Consider the following 19,400-nt stretch of genomic DNA (forward strand, 5'->3'; position numbering starts at 1 on the left):
TTAAATGGTTAAAAAAAGCCAAAAATGTTAATAATGACATCATCAATGCGTCTGTCTTCCAGAAGATCATAAATAAGAACCAATTAAAATTCGTGCGTGACTCAGCTGATCATATAAATTTAAATTTATGCTTGATATTTACACCCTGATTTTCAACAACAGCGTCATTTTTCCTCGAGCGAAGTTTGGAACAAAGATATCTTAAGATCATTGCATTTGGTAAGATAAGCTTTCAACTCACAAATTAGATTCGAAAAATAAAGATGTAATAGCTAACCAGTACAACTAAGTATCTTTTACTCTATAGCCAAAGTATAATCACTTTCAAATAATTCATGAGCCTGCTATGGCTTACAAACGTAGACTGTGACTCTTTATTCAATACAAACATATTTTGTATGGTTTCCGGTTTGGTGAAAGGTGGTGCTATTCACACAGTTACAACTGACTTTCTTATAATTTGAAAAACAATTTGTTTAAATTCACATCACAAATGAAGGAGGATGTTCTTTTTGTTTGACTCAATCTCAGCTATGCCAAGCAAGTCTGTGTTTATAGTTACCTCCAAGTGTGTTACAACTCAAGAGAGCTTTTAGAAAAGGCAATAACAGCTAATTTGGATTAACGACACAACCCTGGCTGCTGAAATTGTAATCTCGGTCAAGTTAAAGTGGCAAGGTAGAAGCTGGTAGGAGTCAGGGCTTATTTTCTTTTGTGTGGGGCCACATTAATAAACTGAATTAATGAAGTTTTTTCCTTTAAATTATAGCCTGAACGATCAAGTTGATAAATTGCCCTCTGTTTGAGCTAAAATGGTCTCTATTGGTTCAATTTTGCTTTCTTCTACACGATTTCCACTTCCCAATTTTTGCGAGTTTTGTCGGTTTTTAGAGAGAGAGAACTTTCACTCTGCATATTCACACCTTCCTACGGATATTCAGTGTAGCTACTGTTGTCCTCTTAATCTGCACCTGTTCAACAGGAGTGAATTATTTTTCTGGGATTTTACCTCACTATTCGGTTTGTTCTTTAAAATTCTTTTCGATAAGTCCATGTGAGACCCCCATCGCGATTTCTGCGGACGATCGCGGAAAGTGTTCCACAGGATCATTTTATCACCATATACTTAAGTTGTCGTACTTTATTTGAGATTAGTGGAGAAAATTCATAATTTCCACGCCTGCTCGCAAGCTCGGATTTTGAGATCATTTCTGCCACGAAGTCTTCGATTATTAAGCTAAACAGACAAATAGTGCGCCTTTTAAAAAAAAAATTTCCAATAGGTTTGCGGCTATATTAATGGAATGGAATAAGTAGCTACTTAGCATTCATTTAAGTCAATAATGGTACCTTACGCCATCACAGCTTGATTGGTATTCTTGCAGAAAGGGGCAACGACACACTATTCTATTTTCTTTTATCTGACAAGAACTTAATTTTGCAAACTTGAAGAAATGTATCGACGAAAGTGTATTTTGCAAGAATATGCTAGATTTATGTTAGATTTAGATATGCTAGTTTGTGAGAGCGTCTCAGATCAGACTTGAATGATTAAATTACTTAGGGTTATGCATTGAAAAGCGTACAAAAAAATCTCGATTTCATTCAAAAGCCTACCTGGTGTAAACTGCTGAAAGTGATCCTCTTCACTTGTGTCCGTTCTGTTCTGTTTTTATTTTGTGGATCGACACACAATTCCGAGCGGAGCGGAAAAAAACTGCATTTATGAAAACTAATGCTCGTTTAATCCTCTTCCTTTTCTTTGATTATGAATTTTACCTGAAGCTCGTTAGTAAATTCGAATGGTTGCTATGCCCAATGGTGAAAACCATGGTAATCGATCTTAGCTTAAAACCTGCGAGTGATAATTTTACGTCCTAATCGGAACCATTATCAATAATGTCAGTGAATAAAATTTTCAGTATTTCTGATAACAGGATACGATCAGAGACTAAAAAACTGAACATTAACCTCACTGTTACTGGATAGTTTTGGTTTAACAGCTTTTTTGGGTTGTATAGTAATAGAGTTAGGAACCTTAGTAAGATTTCCTCACCAGAGTCAGTTAGATTTCGGTTTAGAACATTGTATTGCGGCAAATAAAATACACTCGTGTTTGTCAAAAATGAAGAAAAAATAACGAGATAGCAAGCGTAACAAAATGACACCACAATAGCGCCAATTCTTATGAATCGCGAAACACTTAAATTTCCATGAATATACGGTTTATACGATGGGAATTAAACAGAAAATTGTGACGATATGTTAGAAAGTGTATTTTGAAGTTCCTTTTAAAAAGCACTTAAAAGGTGACTATGGTTTAGACAAGCTGGGAGGGACTGAATAGACGCGGATTAAACAACTGAATGACAACAAACTGAGATACTCCTGCTTGACGTTCGTATGAAGTGAAAAAACCATCGTTGTAGATATATGGTCGTAAATTGAACATTTCTAGAAGGCGATTAATTTACTATTTACATTCGAATTTCGTGGCAAAAATCAGTTACTCCAAATCAACAACACAATGTAAATCACAATAAACATATCGTTATAAAGGAGAGGGCGTTGTTGGTTAATAAATTGATATTGGCTCAGGTGTTACACAATTTTCTCGTTTTATTTCGCAACCATCTTCCATCTTTTGACTATGACATAATTGGTTTGAATATGACAGCATAGTTAAGGTCCAAGAAAAATTTCCATGAAACTCCAACCTTAAACAATAGTAATTGCACAAAGCTGAATTAAGTACATGTCGTCGACAGACAATCTCCGTATATATTCAGATACTCTACCTCACTAATTTCTGTTGGCTCTTTTGCGTTCAGTTTCAATTCAGCCATACCTCACACTGATACAAAAGCAGACAGCATTTAGTTTACCAATTACAGCCCCCAACGAATCCTTGGCATTATTCGTCGTGATTTTCTGTTTTCAGTATTTCACTATTTCAGAATATAGAATACTGATGATTTTCATCCTGGAAAATTTGAGGCTTTACTTTTTATGATCCTGAGTACAATCACGTATATTCTAATTATGTTATGCATAGTTATCCACAAGTTAACCATATAGTGTTACCTCGGTTTTATTTTTCTTTCTTATTGATGAAGTAGAGATAATGCGTCTCTATCACGGACTCTGTGAAGCTTCTGTCGCGGCGCAACTTTTTGAAACATGGAGTGGGGGGGGGGGGGGTGGGATTTAAACGCTGCACGGGATGATTAGTAAACAGAACTGTTCGACTGGCCGCTGTATACACGGAGAGGATCACTTAAATGTTCTCTTGCGTAAGGAGAGATGCGGTAAAAGATGTCTGTTTACTTGAAAAGCGCAAAATGATAGATGCAGACATATCCTGATAATCAGTTAAAAAAAGAACTGAAATATCTAGGATGTTTTAGTCGGGTTAGGTAAACTGTGCTTCATCCAATAAATTACTGTATTCATGATTATTCGTACATAAAAAAAATATATTACAGTTCGGGTGAAGCTTTGTTCGAAACCTGCTATCCTAATCGTGCGCGAAAGTTCAATATGGAGTAGCGTGACGTCTTCACAACTGTTGTAAAATGTTTTTCACATCTTGCTTTGGCCGTGACCACGTGACTGTTTCTCCTTGCTTGATTGATATTTCACCCTCTCCATACCTGCTTCCTAGGATTGAGAGTTCTTTTAAGGTAATCTCACCTGAAGAAGATAAGGACAACAACCAGACCTGAATATGTGCTATGATACTAAGTGGTACATTCTCCGCTATCTGTATTTTGGTGTCTTCCGCGCCAAATCTATGCCTGACCAGACCCACAACAAAATAGAATACATATATGAAATGGCAGTATGAACGTCCTCCGTAAATGTCTGTTTGTACCAATCAGAATCCTAATCAAGTCGCTTTAAATCTCAGTTTCCGTTTTTTTCTTTCGGCTTGTCGTACACGTACTTAGAGAGGTAAAAACGACTGCGAAGGAAACTATCACTTTTTGTACCGGTATCATTTTTAAACTCGTAGCTACCGTTAGATTTCTTCGAAGCCTTTTCCCGCAAATTTGGGAAAACTTTGCAGAAATTTTAAATCGGCTATAGGTGACGACTACATAAATTTCAAAGCGTAAAAGAAATAACTTCAGTGACAGTCTATATGAAACGGCAGCCGATACGACTTCAAGTAAACTGTGGAACTAACCAAGCAGATCACAGGCCTCGTCATCGAAAATTGGTTTATTACCTGATTTGATAGTAAACGTAAACATTTCTTCCTCTTCACTGTCTTCTTCTTCTCTGTCATTTCCCTTAACGTATGCTCCCTCAATTATCCCCGACGCTCTGGGCGTGAAGAAAGGTAAACTAAACGGAATTGGAAACTTGGGCCAGAAAGTCAGTGATGCATTGGGAGCAAAGTACTGCTGGCCTGACACTGCGAGAGGTATATGCCATAGAACCATGTGGAAAGAATAGTGAGAAGTGGCCCAAGGCAGCCCGTCAAGTCCATAACCACTGCTTGAAATGAGGCCATGAATATTCCATTGATCATTGAGCGTTGAGCGCCAATGATCGAGCGATTTTTTGGCGCGGTTTAGCGCAATTATGGGGTCTGTGTCTGTAAAATGAATTGGATATTGGTAATGAGCTTTGTCTCTTATCTTTTCCTAAGTGTGATATTTCAGTTCATCAAAGTAAGGAAAATATCTATCCTAGCAATATCAGGAAATATCAGGAGAAATGCTTTCTAGATCTTGGGACCGGAGTGAAAGGGTTTAGCGGACACCAGCATGGGTCCTGTGGGTGCTCACTTCATACAAAATTTGCTGAGATTGTTTGAAAAAAATAACCTAGCCGGGACCTGGAACTGACACTTGGAAGTCTCGATTTGTAATCCAAGGTGCATTCCATGACATTACCGTGACTCCTGTAATGAGACTCCTTATCCGGCAATCAGTACCTTGCGGGTGAGACTACCATACAAGTTTTGTGATCCTTCATTAAAATTAAAGTGAAGAAAGGCTAGTAATAAATTTCGAGTGTTTCCGTTTAACTCACCTAGATGCAGCATAAGAGAGGACCAGTCGGCGTCTGCACCCATCCAAACTGAATTATGCTTCGTTATATTCTCTAACGATTTACATCCGGGAACATGGTGGCTTAAAATGATTGATGTGTCTTCCTGTGTGATTTCTGTTTCACCTGTGTTCAAAACCTTCAGACCAAAAGGGGAATCATTTCTCTCAACTTCGCTTAACAAATGTTCTTTCAGTTTACTACGAGGTACCAGATCCCCAAGACCAAGAGAGTAAGCCCAGACTTGACCATACAAGGAATCTGACATGATCCACTCAGGAGAGCCATATTCCATGTCCCACCAGGCATGGTAATACTGCTTATTTTCGTCCCACAGTTCAACGTCGATGCGTTTCTGCGCTTGATTAAAAGCACGATGAATGCTCGAAGTAAACTTGGTATCGTTTTTTATCGTTCCCATTTCTTGCGCGGCTCTCAAGGCCAAGAGATACACAAAAGAGTTGTAGGCGTCGTGGTCATATTTGTCAAGTGCTACGATGTCGTAAGTGCTAACTTTCCTAAAAGGAAGGCCAGTACCTGGGAGTAAATAGGACAATTATTTAGACGTTTTTCAAATGACTGTCTAAATCTAACCCGAGCTTGTATTGCCTTTGCTCTCTTTACATTGCTTAAATCTCTTTACATTGCTTGTTGTGATCACTTTGGTTTCCATAATGCGATTCCGATCGAAATGCGCTCTAAAAGTCTGTAAAACTTGAGGTAACAATTTACATCTTACGTGATGCGGGAAGGAGTTCTTTAAGTATAACTGAATCAATTTTCTTTTAAAAATCAGGGATGAAAGATATATTCAGAGCAAGTTGATAAGCTGCCTTTATATCATTTAGTGTGTTCGTTCAGTAATTTTAAATGCAAACACCGATATATGCAGAAATACATAATAATGCTACAGCTATGCATGTATGAGTGCAATTAAGTAAACCTTTAGTGGAATCCACCATGACCCAGGCCATTGCTCTTTTAGCCGCCGGCCAAAGTCGGTCGAGAGTAGCCTGGTCCCCGGTCCATTGGAAATAGTGGTAAAGTCCAACCACAAACATAGCTGTTGTGTCCGCCATCACTCGGCCGCCGGAGTAATCTACAGGGCAAAAGAATTGAAGGAATCTTTGAACTGGGGTGGATATGCATATTCATCTACTTCCTATCTAAAAAATGATCAGTCTTAGATTATTCCTATGAGTAAGACTCTTCTCTCTAACCTATACCCGTATAGCAGTTTTAATTTTAAGGAGTATTATATTGTGACAATGCGGGTCATTTAGCAGCATTACCCAGCTTCCCTGTTGGTCCCAGACAACCGGAAGTAAGCGCCTCTTGTAGCATACCACTTGAGTATTGATTGTCGGCCCAAGCCGTCAGAAGTTCTCGCACTAATTCTGCATAGTATAACAAAACATAAAATAATTATAACGATAATCCCAAAATAATGTAAATTAATTTTAAATTAGAGAGATAGCGAAAAACACAATTGACGGTTAAAATACCTGGGAAGAAGAGAGTGTAAGGAATAATTCTCTGCATGTCATTTTGAATGGTGTCGATATCATTACAGTCAAAAGCTTCCCACTGTCGCCATCTTCCATCTTCGGCCCAGAATCCAGACCTCCAGAAGCTCATACTATTGACGAGCAAATCTTTTAGCCAATCAGGAAGTTCATTGACTCTGTTCTCGTCCGGACCTTTGGGTATATGCTTAACCTTGTCATTGATTGGCTCCTTTCTTGCAGGTGTAGACCCGACGATCGGTTCATGCCACGAACGAATATCCATTACCGACTGGAGCAGATCCTTGCGCATGTGGTTTGCCACATCCTGGCTGGATTTGAACAAGGCTGAGTACAGATTACCGACGTGAACTTTGGCCACATCACGGTTGGGATAATACCACGACAAAATTAAGGTCAAAGATTTCTTCTCTCCCGGCTGAAGCTGTGTCATCACAGACGCTGCACCATAAAGCCCAGTGTTATTTAGAGATTCTGTAGTGCCAATTTTTCCTGGAAACAGAAGGAAACAATAATAACTTTCGATCTAGATTAGAGAGCGCTAATCATTGGAGAAATGGAATTGATCCACTTTGTAATGAAAGCGACCACAGAATCTTTTACGAAAAAGCAAATACAGAAAATGTAAACACAAACCACAACCAGCACGAACTCGACCTGGGTACAAAGGTTCTATCATTTTTCGCAAAATTTTAGTTTCTACCTATACGTCACACACAGAATACAGCACTGTGATGTACTCACCTGTGTTTGAGAAATTTTTCCAAATGTCTCCAAAGTCGTCAGCCACGGCAAAAGATCCCGAACTATCTTCATCGTCAACTGCATATAGTGTTGTGCTACCGCTCTGAGGGAAAAACCCGGGCCTGTGGCAAGTCAACATGGAGTCTTTCACAGACCATTCCCCCTTCAGGCCTGATACGATGCCGGTGGCCCAGGCGTGAAGGGGCATTTTGTCCTTCAACAGACACGATGTAGGTCCATTGGTTGTCCATGACATACATTTGGGCATCTTTGAACACGCGTGCGCACAGTCTGAAGGTTTTATCATTCTGGAATGAGGAAGAAAGTATGAATTGATCTTGACTCTTTTTTTGAAAACAATGGTTCCTTTCATTGTCATTTTAGTAAGAGGACAATACTGATAGATCAAATGAGTTAGAAAGCTACCAGTAATAATCTCACATCACTTGTCCATCTATAATAAAGCAGCAATTACGTCTGATTAATGTCATCGCTAGTTACAATTAGGTGAGGTTGACTCAGCTTACGGGAAAGGAGGTGACCTGTTGATCAGGGCGCTGGATTTCAAAACGAGAAAAAGTACTCGCAGCTACAGGCCTCTAAGCTGGAAGACTTCTCGGGAGGATAGATTAGTAAGAAAGAAACTGAATGAATGACTATCAGGAAAAAACTTCCACGACAACTGAGACCAGCGCTCAATTACATACCTGGTGAATACAACTTCGCCATAATTATCTCCGACACGAATTGTATCCTCCTGTTGTCCTAACGGCAAGTTAAACATGAACGACACATTCAAAGGTCTGTCAGCCTTATTCCGCATGCCTAAAGTAAAAGCAACTGCTGGGACCGCAGACTTGTAACGGTGTCTCACATGAAATGATGAAAAGGCGTATAGACTCATGTCAACGTTCTCTGTTATTGAACCACCTGTGTATAAGACAAGCAAAATAAGCAAAGGGTTCGTGACACAGAAAGCATGGCAATAATCAAGAGATCTTGCAGTAACAGATTTTTGTTGTTCCAAGAATTCTCCTTGAATCTTATTAACTGATTCGCAGATGTCCTACTCGACGTGAGTTACAACTTAAGGCGGAGAAAAGAGACACGAAGAACGAAAAAAACGTAAATATTCTACTCACCGGGGGTTAATTTACTGACTGGGTAAGATCCAGAGTATGACAACCTGTCCACTCCAGGGTACCCATGGGGAGCATGGATTCTCAGCAGCGCTGCCTTGCTCTTATCTTTATTCACTTCTGACACTCTTACTCCAAACACTGCCAAATTTAGCGCTCCCTTGTTCAATTTAGCTGAACCTCCGGGAGACTGGTTCTCGAGTGTCCATTCGTGAATCGTTCCGTCTGCGCGTAGCTCAAACGAGCCCGTGCCCAGTCCTCCTAGAGGAACCGCTGATCGCATGCCAGACGGCGGATGTCTTGTGCTCTCGCGGTGCACAATTCCGGATGTACAGTGTTCCTGGTCCCGGATGGGTGTTGGTATGGCACTTTTCAGCCAGCAGCAAAAAGATCCTGGTTGACAAATGATGAAAGGTCGTTAAAATTAAGTTTATGTTTGATTCAGGGGTGACATCATAAAAAGAAATTAGATACTAGCTGTAACAAGCCAGAACGGGCAATGTAGAGGAGAACACATACAAAACCAAGATGTCGGACCAACAAGATATATTTAATATAAGAAAACAGATGTCGTCAGCGGACCACGAGGTCGTGACAGTGTCACGCAATATTGTTACAGTAGCCACTGTTTTGGGGTTAAAGTGTTAAAACTGCACGAAACACCAAACATTTTATCGCTTATTTTTCCAGACAAGAAATTATGATTTGAAGGAACTGCACTAACCTTTTGGACAATTAGCTGTGCTTGCTTTCTGGAATCTTAGTGTCCAGGACTGGCAGCGCGGCTCCTGGCAGCAGTATTTCTCACAGATATTGGCATTATTAGTCATAGTACTTCCTTTTATTGACATAACCCGGAAGCTCAAAAAAACATCTCCACGCAGATCTGTGCTATTCATCCACAGGGAAGAATTACACATGTGATAATTCTTTGGCATCTCATACAGGTACGAATATGGTGAAAACAGATCATTGTTCCAAGAAGCTCGTGTCTGAGAAAAGATATGAAACGCGGTTTGTAATTTTTTAGACTACGATTTTCTCTGCTACACTTTTTTTAGGTCTGAATAAACCATAATGGCGGTAGGGGGGGAAACCTTTTAATTGGGCAAAACCACCATTAACCGTTTTGCACAATAAGAAACCTTTAAGCGAGAGTCTATTTTCCTCAAATTCTCTGGGACAGATTGGGTTAAAGTACCCTTGAAAGCCCAGCTTTTCAAGGAATACTTGTTTGTTTGATCCTCATGGTGCTGAGGTAGCCGAATGATAAATGTATTTTACATGCCCCTACGTACCTTTGATACATTATATTCCTCCACGTACAGTCCACACTGTTTGAGATACACAAACCTACTTTCGTTATAAACAGTCGAAGGTCCGTTTAAAAACTTAAGCTTCTCCAGTTCTTTGAGAAGTTTGTCCTTGTTAGGCTGTGGCTTTACTGTAAGGAAAGAAAAAAAATTGCAACAGGCATTAGAGTTATAAAGTGGAAGAAAATCTCCGTATGGCAGCCATAAAAATCTACATGAGTTCAAAAAAAATAACCTGCGTTTCTAAATAATAAGTAACAAAATAACAGTAAGGCTTTCTGATAACTCGATGCAAGTGTTTGAAACGACACGCATGAATAAGAAAGCTTGCGCGTACCACCGCATGCACTTTCACGATTCGCTTGATTACGGCTTGTTACGAATGTATATGAATCAAAATTTTTTCAAAGCAAGGTAATTCAGAATATATTCCTTCAGTTTCCAACGAATGTCAATATATAAAAACCATATATGTGAACTGCGGTTTAAAAAATCGTTTTGGTAGAGCACTGCACCGGTATCGCAGAGGTCATGGGTTCAAATCCCTTTCAGGCCTGAATTATTTTCATGCCTTTTTTTGTAATACTACTTAAGTAGTGTACTGCGAAGATCGCTCATATGTTCATTTCGTATACCGCAATTCACATCTATGCATTATTATTTTGATATATTCATAGTCATTGACTCTTCTCTCCACGGTTTTATTACGAATTAATCAGCTCCCAGTTGGCTTGTTAGCTCAGTTGGTAGTGCACTGCACCGGCATCAGTGATCATGAGTTCAAGTCCCGTACAGGCCTGAATCCTTTTCAGGCCTTACTTTTACTGCAGCAATGATAAGTCGTTTTCATTACTGCGAAGATCGCTTTCAGTTTCCATCGTTATTTTTTTCTGGTTTCTGGACTGAAAATATGATATGAGTAGATTCCGCTTAACTCCGGGGACGCTGCACTTACCCTTTGAAGCTTCTTTTACCATTTCTGCTTTTTCCTCATTCTTGTTTTTATCCTTTAAATGCTCTTGTTTTCCCTTTCTCTTTTTGTGTTTCCTTTGACTTTGCAACTGGGCCATTCTGGTCAAAATCAGCTCCTCTAACGTTTTACCGATTTCTAGCTGTGTCTTATCAAGTGATACATGTTTGTGTTCATTAAATTTTAAAGAATTATCTCCCGCGCTGCTCGTTGCATGCTTTAATTTAGCTTCATGACTGTCTCCTACACTCTTACCTCCATCCGACTTCGAGTTAGCAAGCTTAGGCACTTTAGAAGTGTCGTTATACTTCTTGGGACCAGAGTTTTCGTTTAAATTTTCGGCTAAATCTTTCATTTCTTGTCGAAGGATAGTTAGGGCATTCTGTTTGTTCCTAGCGGCCTTGTCTTTCCGACCGATTTTCTTTGTATACATCACACTGGGTTTATGCCCAGACTTTTCCATTCCCATGCCCCAGGGTTTTAGATTTTTCAAGTCCTGGTTATACCGATATTTCCTTGCTTTCTGTAGTGTATAAAGCTTTGATTCAGTGCCATTGTGTCCTGTTCCTATTATCTTAACCCTACTTTTGCGGCTTTTATGCCTTCGATGACTCCCTGGTGTTTTCCTACCATCATTCAAAGGTTTTCCTTTCTTTCGCATCTCATAATCTATAAATGCTGAGCCAGACTCATGTTTACTGATCATATTGTAAATCTTTTTCACTTTCTCTAACTCTTCCTCTCCTTTGGGTCCTTTAGCGACCATGTCTAAGTCCTTTTTAGGAGCTGCATATCTCCAAACTTTGTGCAAGTTTTGCTCAACTTCTTTCAACAGTTTTCTATTAATTTTGATTCTTGAACCACTGCCACTGTCACTAGGCAACTTCGAAGAATCCGACAGTCCACTACTCTCTCCAGAGATGTCGTTTTCCACCGACTCTACCAGTGCTTCCTCTTCACTTTCGCGTAAAATACCAGATCCTGATTCATGTTTTTCATCTGAATCATCCTCTCCTCCACCCCATGAATCATCACGTGCCTTGTGCTGATCAGCGTCTTCCGAGCCTGATGCACCACTCTCACCCTTTACGGATTCCTTTGGCTTCATTCTGTGCTGATTGACAAACTCAGATTCATGTTTTATTACCAAGTTATAAATCTCTTGGGCCTTTTGCTCCTGCTCCTTACTCTTTGGTCCCTTGGACATCATTCCGAGGCTCTTACCGGCCGCAGCATAGCGCCACACCTTACGCAAATTACTTTGAACCTCTCGCATGATCGTTCTGTTTATTTTACCAGACCCGTCTGCATGCTTTTCGTCAAGAATGAATGCTGAACCTAAAGAACTAAAATCAGCGGAGGAATCTTCCCCTCCTTCTTGTCTCAATTCCTCTTCTATTCTGTCATCTATTAGGCTTTCTCCGCTACCGGACTGCGAACTGGATTCAAATTCTTCTATATCGCTGGGACTGACCACAGACGCCATTTCTGTTCTTTTCACCGCAGTCACTGGGTGAGTTTGTGTCTGAATTATGTCATCAGTGACGTCATCGTCCTGCTCGGTTCCTGACTCATTAAGTAGGCCTCCTTCCCAGTCCTCCCCGCCAGAGGGCTGTTCCATTTTGAAGTTCATACTTTCTGAGCCGCGTTCATAAAAATTTCCGCTGAACGATATAGTTTCGTGGCTGTTGTTGGCACTTTCGTTGATACCATTCTTTTCAATGGAACCAGAATGTTCTTCGTCTTCAATCTCCTCCAACGAGCGAATAATTCTTCTATCTTCGGTAGTGGACTTCTTAACTGCCAGGTCTCCATCCTCAATCAACGATGTCTTCTTTGAAATGTTGAATGAGCGAGTATCACTTTGTGACGAGTGGAAAATATCATTGACTTCTCTTCGATTGGGTTCAACTGAAAATGACAAAAGGTCTTTGTGATAGCATCTAGCCTTTTATGGAAATCATAATGAAACGCTCTCATTGAGTACGGTCATGGACAGCTTACTGGGTTAAATAATCGAACCTGCATGAGCTCATTCCCTTACCGTCACATGATTAATGGCTATAACGTATGAGACTAACAGCTCTGCTGAAACATAGAATGCATGGTAAATTTATCCGAAACCGCCTTTTAACGCTTCAGTGTGAACTTGGATTTCAAAGAGGTCAATATAGATTGGCATTTAAATCATAAAATTAGGTTCCCTTGTGGAGGTTTAAAATTTCTAATTAATACAAACCTCTAAACAAACCATTAAATTGACCAAACTGTGAAGCCAGAATATGATTTATATTTGCAGCGTTCATAGGAAAACAGAACAAAAAATGTTTTGCCTCCATTAAGTCTTGACTGAGATTTTTTTTCCTTATCATGAAGTAGCGTTCTACAGTTTCCTCTTTCATTCAATGCTGCAATCGGCTTTATATAAGTAGCCCAGAAAGAGTAAGGAGTGTTTCGTGGACCAATCAGAGAACACCTTTCTTTATACTCTCATTTAAGAAAAAAGAGCTTTGTTGGCTAAAATAAGAGACTTGTATACCTTCGTCTTCGGCGTCTTCTCTCGATGCGATATACAAGAGCCTCATGCCTTTGTTGTAACTTGCTAACCTCACTGGTGTACATAATTCACGGCTGAAACAAGACACTGAGTAACAGTGTTCACCAATCCACGCAACTAGGTCGCATGACCTCTGATCACAGCACCGCTGAACACAAAGCTCGGTATCATCTGGAGGACCCAGTCTTTTAAACTTACCAGCTTGGAGACCACCTCGAAGACGAGCGTTTGGAAATGTGTAGCTTTTTGGACAGTTGAAGCGTTGAAGTGCAAACGGAGTTACTGCAAATAAACATTGTAGTAAAAAATGTTCAGTTCATTAAGTTAAGTTACCCAAGAAGTTTAGACTTTACTTTTGCAGTTACCGAAACAATTTAAACTGCAATCGAAAGCACTTTGCTTGATTAAACTAACAAGGCAGTAATCGAAAGAAGAGGGGTATGTTTAGGTAAGAGCTTCAAGCTCCCACTCAAACGATGCTGGTTGAAGATGAGTTTAAAAAGCATTTTCGTGACAGAATTCCAGACTGAAAAACATACTTTTAAAAATCACAACATAATTTTTCAAATACTGATTGGAGATATTTTCAGCAGACCATTCGGAAACTTTGGTTCTCAAACTTATGCACACTCCTTACACTGTGCGCTCTTTGGAAGCTCGTCTTTTTGCCTCTCATTTCCATTATATTTCAGAACCTCGCCTTACTTCTAAAGTACTTATTGTATGGAGTAGTTATAGCCAAGGTCACAATGTGACATCGATATAGATGAATCATCGGACATAAAGCAAGTTTATGAATTGAATGTCGAGTTACTAACACTCTCATCTTACCGACAGCACTTAAACGGGCACTGTGAGGTCTTCTCTAACCCTATTTTCATTTTACGACTCTTGAAAAATGATTTGGAATAGACATGCAATAATTTTATGTTCATCAAGGAAGTTGTCTTGATTTTAAACTTTATGTCTCTATGCACTGCAGCGAACGTACTGTTTCCAATAGGTTTGACATGGAATCCATGAAAGAAAGGACGGAACCATTTTAAAAATCTGATTTTAAAATGTAGTTTGGTGCCCAGAAACGTTACTCAGTTTCAATTTACTACAAGTTTTCAGTTAAGCAAATTATGCTGGCAGAAATTAGAGCTCCTTCGATCAACTTTAGGCAATTAAATACTAAAAATAGCAATTGTCTCTTGTTATAGGCTAAGGTTTGAATTTGAATAAAAACCAGCACGAGCAACAGGTCTTCAGACCAAATACACATTTCCTCTTGGGAAACTTAAGGAAATCACTATAATAATATTTTTCAGGTGACATTTCTATTGAAATTCGGGTTTAAAAGTCAAAATATGTAACCCTCACTCACCTGGTGAAAAAATCAGAATTAGGAGAAACGTGACCATGAAAATCTCGTTAGGCTGTCTCCACATTTCAAAACGTTGATTTGCAATAGTCTTGAATCGCCAAGCCTTTCTAAGATTATTAGGTAATTAACAGTGCTATAAAAATGTGTAATTTTCAGAAAAGTTTATCAATTCCTCAGAATTCTAAAAGCGAGCAAATATCCACGTGATTTCCTTTGTTACTTTGCAATCAGCGTTATCTAAATCAAGTTGAAGTAGGATGCACGCCAGAACTGCACACGACAGGGAACAGTTGATTATTCACTCATGATGTTGTCGAAAAGTCAATTGAATTTCCTCTAGCCAGGGATTCTCCAAAGATATTTCATGATGAAGCGAAGTTCAGAACAGCGAAAAATCAAGCGAGCGAAGAATAGTTCAAAAATTCATGTCTTGAATCTGGCGGGTGGCAGCGGGTCCTAATCTTCAAGTTTTTCGCGCTTGGCAAAGACAATTTCCTTGTTTGGTAAAATGATGAGGAAATGAGTTTAGAATACTTTTAGTATGCTCTAGTGTCAGCATTTGCTCCAAGTATAGGTTTTTTGACTTTTTCCTGCTACAAGAAACCTTTAGTACACCTTGGAATTTGTTTCTATTAAGTTTAAATGAGTTCATTTTCAATTCTGTTCGAGCTTATTTCGTGCAAGCTATCATGACCTGTTGAATTCAAAACTTATATCAAATTACACAAAACAGTAAAACGGAAAAAATCTTAAAATAAACTTTTTTTAAGTAATAATGAGTAGAGGATCATATTTTTGACGGAGGATTAGGTTTAGGTTTGAGAAACTATGGCACCTGATCAAAATGTGTTGATTGTCAAAAGAACACCAAAATATAGGAAACTCACCAACAATAAGGGAAAGATAACAAAAGAAAACGAAAGACATATTTTAAAAGTCATATGGCTGATAGGAAGCCAAAAAAAGAAAATTTAATTAACTCCCTCAACGTAAAAAAAAAGAAACCATTGTGGAGTTAGAGGAGAGTGTGACAGACTTGAAGTCAGCCGGCGGTCAGTTAGGCAGGTATAACTAGTAACTCAGTCAGTTAGCCAGACAGGATTTAGCTTGATATGGCTATATGGAGCTATGAAGGACCATGCCAGACTATTAAGGACTGTGCAGGGCCCTGTAGGGCCACATTACCCATCTTCGTCTAACTCTTTCGTTGAGACACTATATGACTATTACATTACCATAATTCGATAACCTCTAGTTGACCGCTGGTAAAATGGACCTAAGTCTGTCAGACGAATTATCAAAACAATATCTTTCAACTGGCCACACCGATCTGAGCAGCGATCTGCGTCGATATGTTTGGATGCATTGTCTCTGGACGTTTAGTAAGTATTTTTTAATTTCCAGAGAGGTTTTATTGTAGTGTAAGAACAGAAAATATCGCTGAACGTACCCCGGTGAGCTCACTGCCTCTCATAAATATGGGAGAGAATTGACAAATTTGTCAAATTGAATGCACGTGCTTGTTTTTGTTGTTTTCATTTATGTTATTGTTTGTCTTTTCTTCAAGAAATCATTTTTTCACTCAAAGAACATGCATTTCCTTCTATTTCGTAAACATACATGTGTAGGGAAATCGACCTCTCGTGAGGGGGGTTGTTTCTATCCTGTAGGATGATCTGGAAAATTCTATTCATATCCTTTTTTAATCATTGGATAGCTTTTAAAAGATGTTGTGTTGTCATTATACAGCCAAAATATGCTAGATCACATTGGTCTTATTCCATTGAAATATATGAAATATATCGAAATATATCGAAATATATGTCTAACTAACGTCGTAGTCACTAAAGAAAGAGCCAGAAACCGAAAATTCCTGCAATTGTAATACCTTGGTGTTGAAGGTCATCCTTAATTAACTTGTATCATTAAACAATATTAGATTATGAGCATGTGAATTCAATCACTTGTAGAAATCCAGAATGAATAATTTAACTGTGTTAGACTTAGTAGAATTCTAACAGTTGTTCAAAACTTAACAAGACAGGGTCGTGTTTTAAAATATTGTTTTGTTTACAATCATATTTTATTTGGAGAAACTCTTACCCATCTTATATGCTTCCCTATATTTTTCATATCTCATAGAGGACTCACATATGCATGAACCATTGTTTGACATATGAATGTAGGTGTATTCATGGCAGGCTCATGTGTTTTGTATGTCTTACCATCAATGAGTAAGCTCATTGATTTCCATGTTTGGTTTCTTTCTCCTATTTTTTATATTTTCTATAATTTAAGAGTTAAAGTTTGGAACAGTTTGTTATATTAATCTCTGAAGTTTGCACTTTACTTAAGCTATACTTACTTAGTATCCCAGTAACAATGAAACCTGAGTAAGATTTGAAAGATGTTTTGATTTTCTTTGGTAAGGTTCAAACAGATGCCCAACAAGTTGGACCAACCCAATTTGTTTTCAACTTAGCTGATGTTGAAAGAATTCACCATGTGATTGTCTTCCTGACGGGTGTCACACCTTTTCCAGATGGGATGGGTGGAGGAGTTTATTATTGTTATCCAACTCCTGAAGGACCAACATCACAGTTGCTTGGATTCATTGGCAACAACAAGCCCAGTGCTATATTTAAACTCGCAAAGGTGAGTTATTATGTCAATAAGCAAATCAAGACACAGTTCAGGGTTTGCATAAGTTTTCCTAATTCTCCCAACTCATGTTTACGTAAACATATGAAGAGTTCTCTTTTGTTTAAATGCAAATATTATATTTTATAAGCAAAATATACAGGATAGCTTTTTTTTAAACCAGGAATGAAGTTGAAAATTGTAAATATTCCTCCTGGTTAATTTTTTGCAGCTTGGAAGCAAATGACAAATATCAGTTCCATGCTGTAGAAAATTTGAACATCTTGAATTGTAAAAATTTGTTCCCACAAAATATTAAGAGTCATTATTCAGCAAAGTCAAACTTGGATAAGCAAAGCTTTCATACTACTTGGTACACGAAAGAATTCAACTGATATACACCTGTACCAAAAGGAAAGACTCAATTGCAACTATGAAACAATTGTTGCAATGTTCGGTTCTTGGGCCCTATCCAAGGTTGCTTCTAAGCATTGCTGATGTTAAAGTGGTCTGATTCTCCTATTGAGGCAAACAACCTCTAACTTTCAAAGTAAATTTGAGATGAATTATTTCACAATAAGTTGAACATAATTTTCAAACTTATTTTGCTACTTGATTTTCAGGCAAGGCCTGAGGAAAGAGTACAGAATCCATTTGCATTGAATGCTGGTATGGCTCTTGACCAGGTAGGGGCTCAAATTGGTATCTCAATTGAGCCCCTGGACCAGTTAGCCCAGCAGACTCCAGCAAGTCACACAACACCGTCAAACTTGAACTCATATGTAGAGTACACACAAAAAATGTTAGAGAATTTCTTCAATTTTGCTTCATCATTTGCCATTACTCAGGGGCAAATGACGCCAAACCCCTCAGAGAGCTTTGTACCCTTAAGTGTGGTACAAAAGTGGTATGAAAATTATCAGAGGAAAATGACGAATGATCCGAATTTTTGGAAACGTTAATGGTATGAATTTGACACTATACACTTATAGGAATTTAATGTATTTTAGAGGCAAGGAGCAGGAATGGGGTAAAGTACCCTTTAGAAGAGTTTGCAAAAAAATAAGAAAGCTTGATAGCTAAATATAGACTGTGATTAGTAGACTTGCATACGCCCTACAGCGACAAGAGGTTTTAAAAGGCAGGGCGTGGTAGCAAAATGCAACATGCCTGCTAATCTCTCTGTAAGAGAAACACTTATCGAACTTCGTGACTCGCTCGTCGGAAAGTAATTATACCAGCAGTTGTTATGAAACGTAGACAATTCTTGAAAATAGTTTGAAGAGTTTTAACCCGGGAGGCGATCTTCTTTGCTGGTCAGCGTCAGACTTTTTGCCATTTCCAAATTAAGCTATCATTAATACGGAATTTATTTCGTTGCTGTGGTACTACAGTGTAAATATAATTGAAATAATAATAATAAAAAAACATATTTATGCAGGATGACCATTTCAGTTATAAAAAAATGCTATTAACATGGGTCCTGCGTAAAATGAAGAAATGAGTAAATAATAAAATAAAGGATCAAGTAAGCAAGAAATCCAAAAATATAAAAAGAGATAGAAAGATTGAAACTAGATTCAGCACAATTATTCAAAATATCTGCTCCTTTATAAAAAAACGCTCTTTAATTGATTCTTATTTAACCCTATCAGTAACTCGTTTGTTATTATTCCTGATGTCCTAATGGTGAATATTATGTCTTTTAATTTGAAAATATTTGGAGAAATAACTTAAGGCCATTCCCTTGAGGCACTCTTCAACCTGTTTAACATTGAGGTTTTCTCTTCTCGTAAGAGTGACCCAACCGAGACTTGTAACCATCTGTTCGGTGGACAAATGAGCAGTATTCAAGACTATTCAACCACCTCGTCTTTGTAGGCATTTTAGACCTTCTTCATTCCCTTTACCTCGTTCATGGAAAACAGCACCACAACAATCCAAAACTGGAAGAATCATCGATTTAAAGAATCTGTTCGCTGATTCAAGTCTTGCTCTTCAAAATCAGAGAAGGCCCCTTTGTTTAAAAGCTAAAGGAACAGACAGCATGACAACAGCAGTGTCTTTATTTTCGTGGAAGA

At 38.5% G+C, this 19,400-nt stretch overlaps 2 protein-coding genes across 2 annotated transcripts; one reads left to right on the forward strand and one right to left on the reverse strand.

Moving 5' to 3' along the window:
- Positions 1-2,628: 2,628 nt before the first annotated feature.
- On the reverse strand, positions 2,629-15,009 carry LOC131769643 (uncharacterized). Its single transcript, XM_059085382.2, has 14 exons — positions 14,680-15,009; positions 13,293-13,592; positions 10,739-12,664; positions 9,769-9,914; positions 9,195-9,462; positions 8,474-8,863; positions 8,039-8,261; positions 7,332-7,639; positions 6,567-7,079; positions 6,354-6,458; positions 6,005-6,160; positions 5,044-5,598; positions 4,232-4,603; positions 2,629-3,693 (listed from the first exon to the last, which is right to left on the reverse strand). The coding sequence occupies exons 1-14, from the start codon at positions 14,741-14,743 to the stop codon at positions 3,560-3,562; spliced, it is 5,460 nt and encodes a 1,819-aa protein (XP_058941365.2). The 5' UTR covers positions 14,744-15,009; the 3' UTR covers positions 2,629-3,559.
- A 949-nt stretch (positions 15,010-15,958) lies between these two features.
- On the forward strand, positions 15,959-18,754 carry LOC131769659 (protein Hikeshi-like). The gene is made up of 3 exons (XM_059085399.2): positions 15,959-16,061; positions 17,110-17,334; positions 17,943-18,754. Exons 1-3 carry the CDS (start codon positions 16,032-16,034, stop codon positions 18,279-18,281), a joined length of 594 nt encoding a protein of 197 aa, XP_058941382.1. The 5' UTR covers positions 15,959-16,031; the 3' UTR covers positions 18,282-18,754.
- The last annotated feature ends 646 nt before the right edge of the window (positions 18,755-19,400 follow it).

This window comes from Pocillopora verrucosa, chromosome 3, assembly GCF_036669915.1.
Source record: "Pocillopora verrucosa isolate sample1 chromosome 3, ASM3666991v2, whole genome shotgun sequence".
NCBI classification, from domain to species: domain Eukaryota; kingdom Metazoa; phylum Cnidaria; class Anthozoa; order Scleractinia; family Pocilloporidae; genus Pocillopora; species Pocillopora verrucosa.